The following is a 13579-nucleotide window of genomic DNA, read 5'->3' on the forward strand; positions in this document are numbered from 1 at the left end:
GATGCGATTACAGCGATACGTTATATATATATATATATATATATATATATATATATAGTTTTTTTTATGTTTTACGGTGTTTGCATGATAAAATCACGGTTTTAAAAAAATATTTTGTTTTTGTGTTGCCATCTTCTAAGAGCCACAACTTTTTTGTTTTTCCATCGAGAAAGCTGTGAGTGCTTGTTTTTTGCGGAACAAAATAGTTTTTATTGGTACCATTTTTTGGGTACATGCGACTTTTTGTTCCCTATTCATTAAATTTTTTTGGAGCTGAAGTGATTTTTTTTTATGTCTGTCACCATGCGGGATAAATGACATTATATTTTTAGAGTTCAGGGCGTCACGGACGCGGCGATACCAATTAAGCATAGTTTATTTTTTCTTGATTTTTTCTAATAATGGACTGTATAAGGGGAAAAGGGCGATTTTTAAATTTTACTTTTATACATTTTTTTGTAACTTCTTTAAAATTATTTTTTTTTAGTTCCACTTGGGACTTGCAGATCCAATTGTTGGATCGTTGTTATAATACCCTGCAATACTCATGTATTGCAGGGTATTATACCTGTCAGTTTCACACTGACAGGGGGCATATTAGGTCTTGCCTCTAGCAGGACCTAATTACCTGCCATAGATGGCAGACCGGATGCCTATTAGGCTCCTGGTTGCCGTAGCAACAATCGGCCCCCGCAATTGCGCAGCGTCGTGCCGATGTTGTTATAACAACATAAATGCGGCGGTTGCTATTGTCCGCCGCATTTAAGGGGTTAATCGGCGGGGATCATGGTGATCCGACCCAATATTTTTCCCCAGTATGAAGGCTTCTAGTAACAGCCTGTACTGGGAGATGCCGAGCCTGTGTGCTCTGTTAGGGTATGTGCGCACCATAACTGCAATTACGTCTGAAATTACGGAGCGGTTTTCAGGAGAAAACAGCTCCTGAATTTCAGACGTAATTGCATGTACTCGCGTTTTGCGGGGCGTCTTTTACGGACATAATTTGGAGCGGTTCTTCATTGGAGTTAATGAAAAACGGCTCCAAGTACGTCCCAAGAAGTGTCCTGCACTTCTTTTGACGAGGCTGTATTTTTACGCGCCGTCTTGACAGCGACGTGTAAAGCGACAGGTCGTCAGCACAGTACATCGTAAAGCCCATTGAAAGTAATGGGCAGATGTTTGCCGATGTATTGGAGCCGTTTTTTCAGACGTAATTCGAGGCGTAAAACGCCTCCATTACGTCTGAAAATAGGTCGTGTGAACCCAGCCTTAGGAGCACACGTGGATTAACAGGCTGCAGGCACAAGGACCAGTGCTGCAGCCCGTTAATCTACGTGGGGTGGCCGGGAAGGGGTTAAGGGGAAACATTTAAATCTCTTAGAATGTCCGAGTCACAGCCCAGACCTCAATCCAAGCGAGAACCTTTGGCATTACTTGAAGACTGCTGTACACAAATGCAACCCATCTAACTTGGAGTTGGAGCAGTTTTGCCTGGAAGAATGGGCTATAATTCCAGTGTCTAGATGTGCTCAGCCAATAGATACATACCCCAAGAGAATGGCATCTGTAATTGCAGCAAAAGGTGTCTCCTCAAAGCATTGACTTTCAGGGGGTGAAAACTTATATACATTAAAGTTCTCTGTTTATTTGTCTTAATTATTTTTTGTCTGGTCCCGCCCCATTATTTGGGTTATCACAGCAGGAGGGTCGCATTATTGCCTGTGACCCTCATTTGAGATTTCTCTTGTGTTTTAAACGTTTCTTCTTTTTGGGTGTGTTTTTTTTGTGTAATTCAATAAAGTGTTTGTGCTTTTTTCTATTTAAACTATCATAGGTGGTCGCTTCTTGTGTACAAAAAAGGTTTTGTACCCCGCCTGTTTTTTGTTAGCAGTGCCCGCCTCTTCTCTATGGTTTAATTAATTACTTGCGTCACAGTGAAAAGTATTTTGCACCTTCAAAGTGGTAGGCATATTGTGTAAATCAAATACGGTACAATTCCCTTAAAAATCCATTTAACTTAAGGTTGCAATGCAACAAAACCGAGGTACTGTATAGAAAGGTGTAAATTTCCATTTTCTCCAACACAGGCAGAAAGTCTCCTAAACTAGGTTGGTTCTACAATAAGAATAATGTGGACAAAGACGTTTGACAAAGTCCAATCTACATGCAAAGAAAAATTCTTATAATTGGAATTTCTCCATGGAACCCTATGATGTAGTTATTTCGAATGGTCTTAAAAGTTTGGTGGGAAAAAATTATTTAAATTCAGAATAAAGGTCCGGACTAATCATCCATCTGAACCATCAAGTAACTTCTTTAAAGAAGACCTCCAGCGGAAGCACAGCGTTCTATCATTGCACCCCCACCTGATTGTCTGTTCTGCTCAGGGCTTCTTTTATGTATGGTATATTATAGTCACTTCCCTGCAGTCACAGCCTCCTGTCTGCTTCTAATCAGACTCCCTCTCGAATTTCAGTTTAGCTGGGATGCACTGTGATTAACTGTCCCTCAATATTCTCCTACATAAGCAAAGAGACCGGAAAGTATACACAGAGGCCGAGCAGCGATTTTCTCCATAATAACTGTGACAGAAGCCTGTCCTAATATCAGTAACTATAATAGGAGTTTGTGTCCGCCTGTGGAAAGCCTGTGTGGAACAGTTCATGCAATTTTATCATACAGGAAGTTCTGGTGCCTGCATAAGTGACACAGAATTATCCCATTTAATCAAGTAAAAAAGTGTGTCACCAAAGCCTGGTTCAGACTGTTGCTATGCAACGGCCTAAAAGTGATACATAGAGATAGAAGCAGCAAGAAAAAGAACAGGAAAGAGACTGGCATTGCAATGGTAATCCTTAATGGAACACATGCAGAACTTAATTTTGGTTGGAGCCAATGAATCCACTATTACAAAGTACCTATGTCAGAGTGACCCATGGTTTCACTGATCTTTGTGAAATCATCTTTTCTTTTAGATGTAGTGTATGTGGATTCTTTGCGATTTCTTTTTTTTTTTTTTTAAAACATTGCTGGTAGTTTTATAAGGGCTATGCGAAAACAATGCTAGTGCCCTTAGTAACATCACATGGCCAGAAAAATTAAGAAAGTAGGGACGATTTCTTCCAAGAAAGGACTGAAAAACTATTTCCAGAGAAAGTGCTACAGCTTAAGATACAAGCAAAAGGAAAATGTATTATCAACGTCAGTGTCGACTTAAAGAGGCTCTGTCACCAGATTATAAGTGCCCTATCTCCTACGTAATCTGATCGGCGCTGTAATGTAGAGAACAGTGATTTTTATTTTGAAAAACGATCATTTTTTACAAAGTTATAAACAATTTTAGATTTATGCCAATTCGTTTCTAAATAGACAACTGGGCGTGTTTTTACTTTTTACCAACTGGGTGTTGTAAAGAGGAGTGTATGACGCTGACCAATCAGCATCATGCAATTCTCATTGTTCCAGCCCAGCTTCTTTCACTGCCCAATCACACTGTAACAATGGGCTAGAACAATGAGAAGTGTATGATGCTGATTGGTCAGCGTCATACACTGCTCTTCACAACGCCCAGTTGGTAAAAAGTAAAAACACGCCCAGTTGTCTATTTAGAAACTAATTAGCATAAATCTAAAATTGTGCATAACTTGCTCAAAAATGATCGTTTTTCAAAATAAAAACCTCTGTTATCTATATTACAGTGCGGATCAGATTATGTAGGAGATAAGGCACTTATAACCTGGTGACAGAGCCTCTTTAACTTGCATCACACGTCAGTTTTGTTTGGAGCAAGCAATAATGAAAGTAGCAAATACGAAACATATTACATTGTCTAGAAAGCAAAGAAATACAGATATTTGCAATGATTTGAGGCAGTAAGAAGCTAAGTAAATTAACATTGGCAGAGATGTGGCATTGTATTATCTCAATTCTTCGCCAACTTAATCCTGAGGCTCCGTCGGTCTCTTGTTGTGACCTGCAGCAGTAACTACATAAGCCCATCTGCATGGTAATTCTAACTGTGTATGCTGGCTGAGAACCAATAACCCTGAGTAACAGACTGCAAAATATTTCACTGTACAAAGTACAAGAAAACAGCAAAGAAGATTATTCTTATATTCAATAAAATAAAAAGAGTATGCGATACTAAGATTGGAGCCTCTGCCCTCTTACACCAAATGCAGAGCCAGTTCATAAATGAAAAATATTAAAAAGGTTTTTTCCACAAAAATTTAAGTTATAGTACATTGCTAAGACATAAGTTACTAACTGGTGGGGGTCAGACTACTGGGACCACTCACTGATCCCGAGATCAAAGGAACTGTAGCCTCTTCTGCGCTGCACTGCTCCTGACCAGAGTACAGCCCCTTACAAGTGAAATCCAAAAAGGTCGATACACTTTAAGTAGAGCTTTGTTATTTTTAATCAAGTTATGGCATATCATAGCTTTATATCATAACTTATATTCATGGGAAAATGACTTTAAAAATTGGCCTACAACAATATGGTTACCTATACTGGACGCACTACCACTACTTTTAAAAAAAATGAAATTAAAACCATCACGCAAGCAAACTGAAATTGCCTTCCTGCAAAAATGATTTGTTTGGAGAATATTTGTTCCGAGAGATGTTAGATTGTTAAGTGCTAACGCCTGAGAACCATTGATTTCAGTCCTTGGCTTAATCTAAAAAGTAGTTGCTTTGGGGCTACATAACATAAAATAATGTAATGGCTATACTTAGTTCAAATAAACCAGACTAAACACTCAGTGGACCTGGGCCATCATAAATTACAGTCATTTAGGAGCAGAGCTCTTACAGGGTTCGGCTATGCCACAGTCAATTGAGTGTAGAGCAGGCCACTCAGCGTTCACGTTACATTTATATTACCCATTCTGATAGGTATAAACGCAGTAAAAACTGACCAACTTCCAATGAAGAAATGGGTAGACAAAAAGCCTGAGATTAACACGGTGGAAAGGAGTATCTCACTAAGTTTAGAATTATTTAATTACCATGTCATAAACTAAGAGTAAGTTTAGATGTAAATTGCAAAAAAACCTACAAAATAAAATTTTAGTTGAGAATTTAATTTGAGAAAAGTCCACATGCTAAATACTAAACATTTAAACAGCAATGTCAAAGATTAAAATGCAAATCTACTAGAAAAAGAAAATGTTATGTGAGGACTGAATAATCCAATTTTCAGGCACATATTAAACCCGTTCTGGGACTGGATTAAAGATTGAACAGACGCTTCCGATACATGTCATTGGTGGATTAGTATCAAGTTTCATTGCTCTTCATATGCATTTCAGACCTTCCTCTACACATCAACAATTGTGATATTTTGAAAAGCCACTATATGAATATTAATTCAGTACATTATCATTGAAGGTGACAGAATGATCTGTAAAAGTACATTATGCAGAGTTACGATTGTCATTTAACCTAAGGAATGTTATGTCACTATAAAATACTTAGAAGAAAAAAAAAATCTACTGTAAAACCTTCTATGCAAAATTAGTAGTCTCACAATCTGGAAATGTCCTTAATTAAAATGAATAAATCACCAATAAAAAGGACATAAAAATACTGATTAACCCTGTTAAGCCTCTGTTCACACTAGTCTCGTGGCTTCTTTTTTTTTTTTTTTTTACCAGAGTACCAAGCTAGTCAATATGCCATGCACCTAGATATTCCCGCGCGTGATTTGTCACCTCAAAAAATATATAATCAAATCAGCAGAGGTGGCTACTTAAAAAATAACCTTTTATCATTACCATTAAAAAATATGGACGTACAAGACAAACAGCACATGCAAAACTACTAGCGTGTATACCATAGCAACACCCTACTGAAGATAGATCCTACCCTATATAGGATAAAAGATAAGAAATTGTCTATGCCTAAAAAACGGGCACCAAATCATCCATGTCAATATCATCAATGACAGACGACATAAAGAACTATAAATGGGTGGATCTTAGCAGACTTCTTAAAGAGGCTCTGTCACCAGATTCTCAAATCCCTATCTCCTATTGCATGTGATCGGCGCTGCAATGTAGATAACCGTAACGTGTTTTTTTTTTTTAAAACGTTCATTTTTGGCCAAGTTATGAGCTATTTTATATATATGCAAATGAGCTTTGAAATGGACAACTGAGCGTTTTTTTTTCGTTATGTCCAACTGGGCGTGTATTGTGTTTTTAGATGGGCGTGTTTATGTGTATGACGCTGACCAATCCGTGACCAGTCAGCGTCATACACTCCTCTACATTTATTTACACAGCAGCGATGTGAAGCCACATAAACAGAGATTAACGTTAATCAAGTGTCCAGCCTGGACGTCATGTGTATTCAGAATCCTGACACTTCTGACTCTTTTCTTTGAGATTTCTAGCAAGGGAAACGAAATCTCACGAGATTACGGAGGTAAACGAGATTTAGTTTCACTTGCTGGAAATCTCACAGAAAAGATTCAGAATACACATGACATCCAGGCTGGATTTCATGTGTATTCATTATCAGGACACTGCAGTAACGTTAATCTCTGTGTATGCGGCTGCACATCGCTGTTGTGTAAATGAATGGAGAGGAGTGTATGATGCTGACTGGTCACTGATTGGTCAGCATCATACACGTAAACACGCCCAGTTAAAAACACAATACACATAACGAAAAAACATAACGTCGTTGGACATAATGAAAAAAAAACGCCCAGTTGTCCATTTCAAACCTCATTTGCATATATATATATATATATATATATATATATATATATATATATATAAAATAGCTCATAACTTGGCCAAAAATGAACGTTTTAAAAAAAACAAAACATTACTGTTATCTTCATTGCAGCGCCGATCACATGCAATAGGAGATAGGGGTTTGAGAATCTGGTGACCGAGCCTCTTTAAGTGGATTCCGCGTATGTCACTTGTCATAGTTGGCCGCAGAAAGACTCCAAAACTTTTAAGCACAGAAGGTCTGGAATCAAAGGAACAAGTTTGTTGTGACTGTCCCTACACATCACCATACTATTCCCAACACGTTTCTTCCCTCACAGAGATACACACATATATATATATATATATATGTGTATGTATGTATGTATGTATGTATGTATGTATGTATGTATGTATGTATGTATGTATGTATGTATGCACACACACACACACACACACACACACACACGTTTGCCAAATTCAGATAGATTTCAAGTGTAGCTGGGTCACAGGTAAAATCCAAGAAAAAAATTATGTATATGCTGGTTTACGTCTAGTGAGACATAATGAGAATACTGCAAGGGTCAAATAGTTATAAGCACAAAAAAACGCTTCCCCGCAAACAGCGGGTAGAGTAAAGCAGCTCTGACAAAGTCTAGGGTTCAGTGGAACCACAAGTCACAAAATAGAACTAACTGGGGTTGCGGGGAAGCATTTTTTGTGCTTATAACTATTTGACCCCTGCTGTATGCTCATTATGTCTCACTAGATGTTAGCCAGCATATATGTAATCTTTTTCTTGTATTTTGACCCGAGCTACATTTAAAATCTATCTGAACGTGGCAACCATTTATATACACTCTGAATCCCCTGATGACTCGCATCATGGAAGAAACGCGTTGGGAATAGTATGGTAATGTATATGGTCTCTGTAGTGTAGGTCCAGGGCTTGGTAAGCCAGTCAGCAATTTTTTTAGGGTCAGTGAGGGACTGAATATCTGTCCTGTTGTCCTCGTAGGATTAGGGTGAGTCAGGGACATACTTGTTCCTTTGCCTCCAGACCTGCTGTGCTTAAAAGTTTTAGAGCATTTCTGTGGCCAACTATGGCAAGTGACATATGCTGAATCCACGTAAAAGGTCTGTTAAGATCCACCCATTTATTGTTCTTTATGTCGTCTGTCATTGATGATATTGACATGGATGATTTTGTGGCCGTTTTTTAGGCACACACAATTTCTTATCTTTTATCATATACAGGGTAGGATAAATCTTCAGTAGGGTATTGCTATGGTATACACCCTAGTAGTTTTGGATGTGCGGTTTTCTTGTACGTCTATTTTTTTTAAAGGTAATGTTTAAAGGTTATTGTTTAAGTAGCTACCTGCTCATTTGGTTACCTTTTTTTTTTACCAGAGCCATCACATTTATGACAGATCGGTTTTGTAATGTATTCCATTTACTTATTCTATCCACCAAAAAACAATGAAAATATGATGGAACAGACCCTAATGGTAGTTCGAACAAAGCCCGACATTATCGATTCATATTTTAATCAAAATTAGAGGAGTTATTGGGGTAATCCCACAAATCAATTTGCAATTAGGATGTACGCACATGCAGGCTATCCAGTCATCGACGACTTTGTCATTGCTTGTCAGAGAACCTAAAGCATGCCACCGCGAATGCTTAGCTTCTCCCTTGACAAGCAGAGAAGAAACCGCCAGTAACCGGACAATCTGCTCACCTGCAAGGATTCCTCCGTTGAGGACGCTTTCAGCTAAAAGACAAAACCTGAAATGCATGTCCACCAGTGAAGAGCATTCTGAAATGGGATGAGCACTATGGGGAACTAGAAGAAGAATATTTAACAACTCGGGCAGCAAAAGTTTATAATAGGGTGTCAATTTCAACTATTGCATGTTCTTATATTCTAATCGCAAACGGATTCATAGGATAATCCCTTTATTAATAAAAGCTTACATAGGATTTATTGCAATTATGTTCCCTAATAGAAGTTGTGAATTAAAAAGTCACAAAATATGGATAGAAGTCCCCGATAGCCACATTGCAAAATAGGTACCAGTATTATATAACTGTACCCATAGCACTCACTGGTGTTTAGCAATAAATCCCTTATGCCTTCTATTTCTGCTTAATACACTAAACTATAAATTGTAGTTTCTGTTGAGAGATCGAAAGTATTCCTTGACATGATAAAAGATCTATAGTGTTTGAAAACATCTATTAGCATTAGGCATTCTAGTCTTTCCAGCTATTCCTATATCTAGCCTGCTCGACTGAAATGGTTAATACATTCAGACTATGAAATCTGTTTGCAGTGTGAGTGTCTGAATTTCCAGAGGGACTTATTAAGAGCAGGGACGGAAATCAAATCCAAGGCTTTAAAGCAACTACAAGCAGCTGATGGTTATGGGGTCATATGTATATGGAGATCCCTGGCCCTTCGGAATTAGTATTTTAATAGTGTGAATAGTAAGTATTTATTTTATTGTACTGAGCGATCTGATGAGGGACATTAGTAATGTTATTCTTATGCTCTGCACACGAGAGTCTCTGCACCGTATAAGTCTGTAAGTCAGCCAAGGTCAAATGATAGATTACCCTGGATACAATGTAATGGTTTCCACCTTACCCGATGAAATTGAACTGACCTGGATAGGAACACATTAGTGGGACATGGTTTTTTGTTCTTGGCTTAATATTTCCCCTACGCTCGTCACTAAATATTAGATAATGGCTTTTAGTGAACTGCCCTATTATTGTTCCATTAGCATATATACACTCTTTAATACCTTCAGCGGAAAGGACGTATGTAATACATTATGACTTTAAATGATTGCCGCGACTAAAACGGCGATTGTTTAGATCAAAGATCTATGTGCAATATTTGAGGCACATCACTCGTTTGAAGTCAAGGAGCAGGATTACCGTTACTTCCAGGTTCTGTGTCTGTGTAGGGGAGGGAGCAGGGGAAAATGTAAGTGAGAGCAGGAAGAAAGGAGCCCGTCCTGGCCCTAATCAGCCTTCCAGTGACCTCACGGGTGCGATACAGGAAAAGTTTTGTTTTTTAAATGCATTGCGAAGACGAGCAGTTGCATATCAAATCACCCCCAGTGCTTGATTAGGCCCATTTGTCGCCTTCGTGAAGCAGATATTTACTTTCATCTGGATGGGGGAGATTTTTTATCTGCTCATTTCTGGTATTTTGTGAATAAAGACCCAGGCATAAGTGGTATGTATGAACTCGATTCATCATGATTTATTTATTTTTAAAACAGTTGCGTGTCTCAGGCTCTGCTTGGGTCAGACTTTTAGCCACAATTGGCTTCCATGATTGTGAAGTGCTGGGCAGCATTTTTGATAATGCGTAAGGTGTCTACTTTCAGAAAATATATAAGCATGTGGATATAAAATTATTTTCTTGTTATAATTCAAGGTTTTTATGTGGGTATGCCAGATGTATGAAACTCTTGCAGCGAAAAGGTGAGGGGCTGGATATGTATACATTTGTAACCTTTATTTTGTTAAATTGCATCTAAAATGAAAAGAGAAGCGACTTTGCAAGTAGTCTTGGTTAAAAATGTCCTATTTTGTGTCTATACAGGCATGTGTCTCCATGGTAACGGACTACAAACAAACCCGGTGTAGTCTGATTCTGCAGTCATACACCTTTTTATGTGTCCTCTACTTCTTTGTAAGCTACCAAAATGGAAGGGCAGCAAATTATTATATTCGGTTGCCATGGAGACGCATAGGTCTCAAGACTATGTGCAAAGTTGCTTTAATAAAGATTTCAGATACATTGGATAACAATTGGCTGCAAAGATGGACGTATCCTTTAACAGCTGGAGCCATCAGCATGTACTCAACCAGTAGTCATCTGGCTACAGGATACTATCTTACATCTGTAGTCATGGGACAGTGATATTTTAAATAGGACAGTGGGCACAGAGCACCCGCTGTACAGCATTCTGAACAGGAAATCAGGTGTGTTGTTTTTCACAGACCCGGTGAGAAGGACATGCGAGCAGAGTTCGAGAAGAAGAGTCCTGATTCTATCATGTTGTTACACATGAAGTCAAAGAGTGAAAACATTTTAATATCCTCTCCCCGTTCTCTATAGCGAGATTATGTGAAACAAGAAATTATGGAAAAGGGGTAAGTCTCCGGTTACTTTGTGTGGGGTTGGGAGGCAGCAAGCTTTCCCCAACTACTCGGTTTGCAATGGAGACTGGGCAAGCTAAGTGCCACCGACCAAACTGTGCCATCTGAGTTTTGAGGTTTAAATGGAAGCCAGTATTACAGTGGGAATTATATTTTGTCAGAAATAGGGCACACTCACAGTATCCTTGCATATCTTGCTTTCTCCAGGCAGTTGAGACACCTTCTCAATAACATCCAAAGCTCTTTGAAAGTAACCCGGTTTCCACATTAGGGGCATCTGGGTGTAGACAGCTCGTAGACCTTTGGAAAGTTCCACTTTTCCTGAACAGAATGAATAAAATAAAAATAAACTGATGTACATTTGAGGAATCTACTGGAGTTTTTCATATTCAAATCAGAATTTTTCCTCAGAATTTTGGCAGTGATGCCAAGTAAGGGAGCGGTACTTGATAAATTGGCAGCAGATCAGCAATAAACCTTTCCAGACAGCTGACGGTTCTAGTGGTTTCAGTACAATACTGTATTTAAAATACTTGTGTGCGCCAGAGATTATCGGAAACCTCCTTGCCTTAAAAACACGCTGGAATTCTCTTCCTGGCTATTTCCTTGCTTGAGATACTTTGAATTAAAAGGTTACATTTAAAAAAAAAAATTGGGGTTTAGCAAAGAAACAAATCCAGTATAATTATATTTTGCTAAACAGGAACGGCATTGTGAACTTTAAGTTTTGGCTTTAATACTAAATAAACAGCCATCTTGAAGGGGATAATCTTTATCTTCAGAAGAAACAGCTGCTGCAGTATTCATTATATGACGGCTTGGATAGAACCCTCTAGAGCAATTATCACCTTCATTTGTCCCTCCCAAATAATATTTCTTTCACCCTCTGGCAACATAATCCTGTTGTCTAGAGAGCAGGCAGCAGCGCCGTGTAATAAAATCCATGCATTCCTGGAACCAGACAAACTGACTGCATCTTCCCAATTTCAAAATGGCATCTGTGGCTCTAAGGGTCAAAGATCAGTGACAAAGTTCACAGACACTGCCTGTCCATATTCAGCATTTAGTGGCAGACTGGGCCCCCGGGCTTTTATTGGACAGATCTCTCCAATTAGATTTTGTGGGATTGCAGGAAGCAATATGTGACTGAATAGGCCACAGAGTTCAGAGACTGTCAATGTAATATGATGTGATCGCATCAGATGCGGGGTATCTCCCTCCCTCCATACTGACTGAATGTGACAGCAGAATTCACATTTATAAAACGGATTGCAAGAATGAAGAAATATCCGTCCTTTCTTTAACTTTAAATAAAACATTACGGTTATTACAGAATATAATTTTTTGGAGGAAATATTCTGTTGATCTTTCATGGCCTTACTAGTAGTATAGGGTTTATATATTTGATTGGTAGCAAATAAAGAAATTGAAGAACAATAATTCAGATAAATATGAAGAATTTAAAGCAGATCTGCCAGGTTCAGTATGCTACTCTATCTAAGGGCAGCATAGAATAAGGAGACAGACAAGGGAGCACAGGGGATATACAGTATAAAATATAATTATATATATATATATATATATATATATTTTTTTTTATTATTCAGTATTTTCATCTACAAAGCTGCCAGGATTTATAATGGAAGTATGCGATTCCCGTTTGTGCCTGTGAGTTTTGACTCCACCAAAGAAATCTTATTTAGAACATACCAGAATATGATTTTCACCGGATTTCCCCTTGAAGTCTTACAGGATACACACACGGATACACACACACACATTCACACACACGCAGATTCACACACACGCAGATTCACACACACGCAGATTCACACACACGCAGATTCACACACACGCAGATTCACACACACGCAGATTCACACACACACACACACACACGTTTCGAGTCATTTTTAAGGCTTGAAAAGGACTCTATGGTAGAGTCTAAATGTTGCCTGTCGACTATAGGTGAATAAACGTATCATTTGGTTTAAGCGAACATTTAAAATGCCGCTCGCTCTTTGCTACAGTTTGTTACTATCCAGGCTTGGAGGTCAACCTGTTGAGCTGAGCACCCTTCTGGGATTTAAAATCCCTCACTCAGTGCGGCCCTACCATTTTCTTCTTTAGAGATTTAAAAGCAAATTGTTCTTCTATTACTCTTCCAACCTACATTTATTAGGTCTACTCTTGTTTTTCTCAGAACATATTAGGCTTCCGGATTATGTGTTAAAAAAAAAAAATTATAATACAAAAGGGAGATTTTACTTTTTTTAAATAAGGAAGGAAAAAATGGGGAAAAACGTGAATATGTGATGGTTTTGTTTTTACATCTGGTGCAGGCCACTGGGTAAACACATCTGAATACATATTTGGCAACTTCTGCCGACTTCAGCGATATCAAATGTGTGTTCATATCTTACACGCTGGCTCAAGGTGGAGCTTATAATGAACGGTGCGCAAACTGGCTTTTGGAGAGCAATTTTCCAAAGCTGGTTTGCTTACACCATAGGACCATTACAGATGCTGTGAAGTACCAAAACATCGTTAAAGGGGTTGTCCAGTCCCCCAAAAATTTGATGGCCTATACTCAGACTACTCTCATTCAAGTGTATACTGTAATACTGTGAACCACCACTACAAGTGTCCGCGATTTACAGTGTG

General features: G+C 38.5%; 1 protein-coding gene across 1 annotated transcript in view; it reads right to left on the reverse strand.

Moving 5' to 3' along the window:
- The window catches only part of MRPS27 (mitochondrial ribosomal protein S27), a 102438-nt gene that overhangs the window by 21603 nt on the left and 67256 nt on the right, over positions 1-13579 (reverse strand). Inside the window, exon 9 of the mRNA XM_075854868.1 lies at positions 11094-11236. Within this exon, the coding sequence (XP_075710983.1) occupies positions 11094-11236 (143 nt within the window). The remainder of the gene's footprint in view (positions 1-11093; positions 11237-13579) is intronic.

This window comes from Rhinoderma darwinii, chromosome 1 (genome assembly GCF_050947455.1).
Source record: "Rhinoderma darwinii isolate aRhiDar2 chromosome 1, aRhiDar2.hap1, whole genome shotgun sequence".
Classification (NCBI taxonomy): Eukaryota; Metazoa; Chordata; class Amphibia; order Anura; family Rhinodermatidae; genus Rhinoderma; species Rhinoderma darwinii.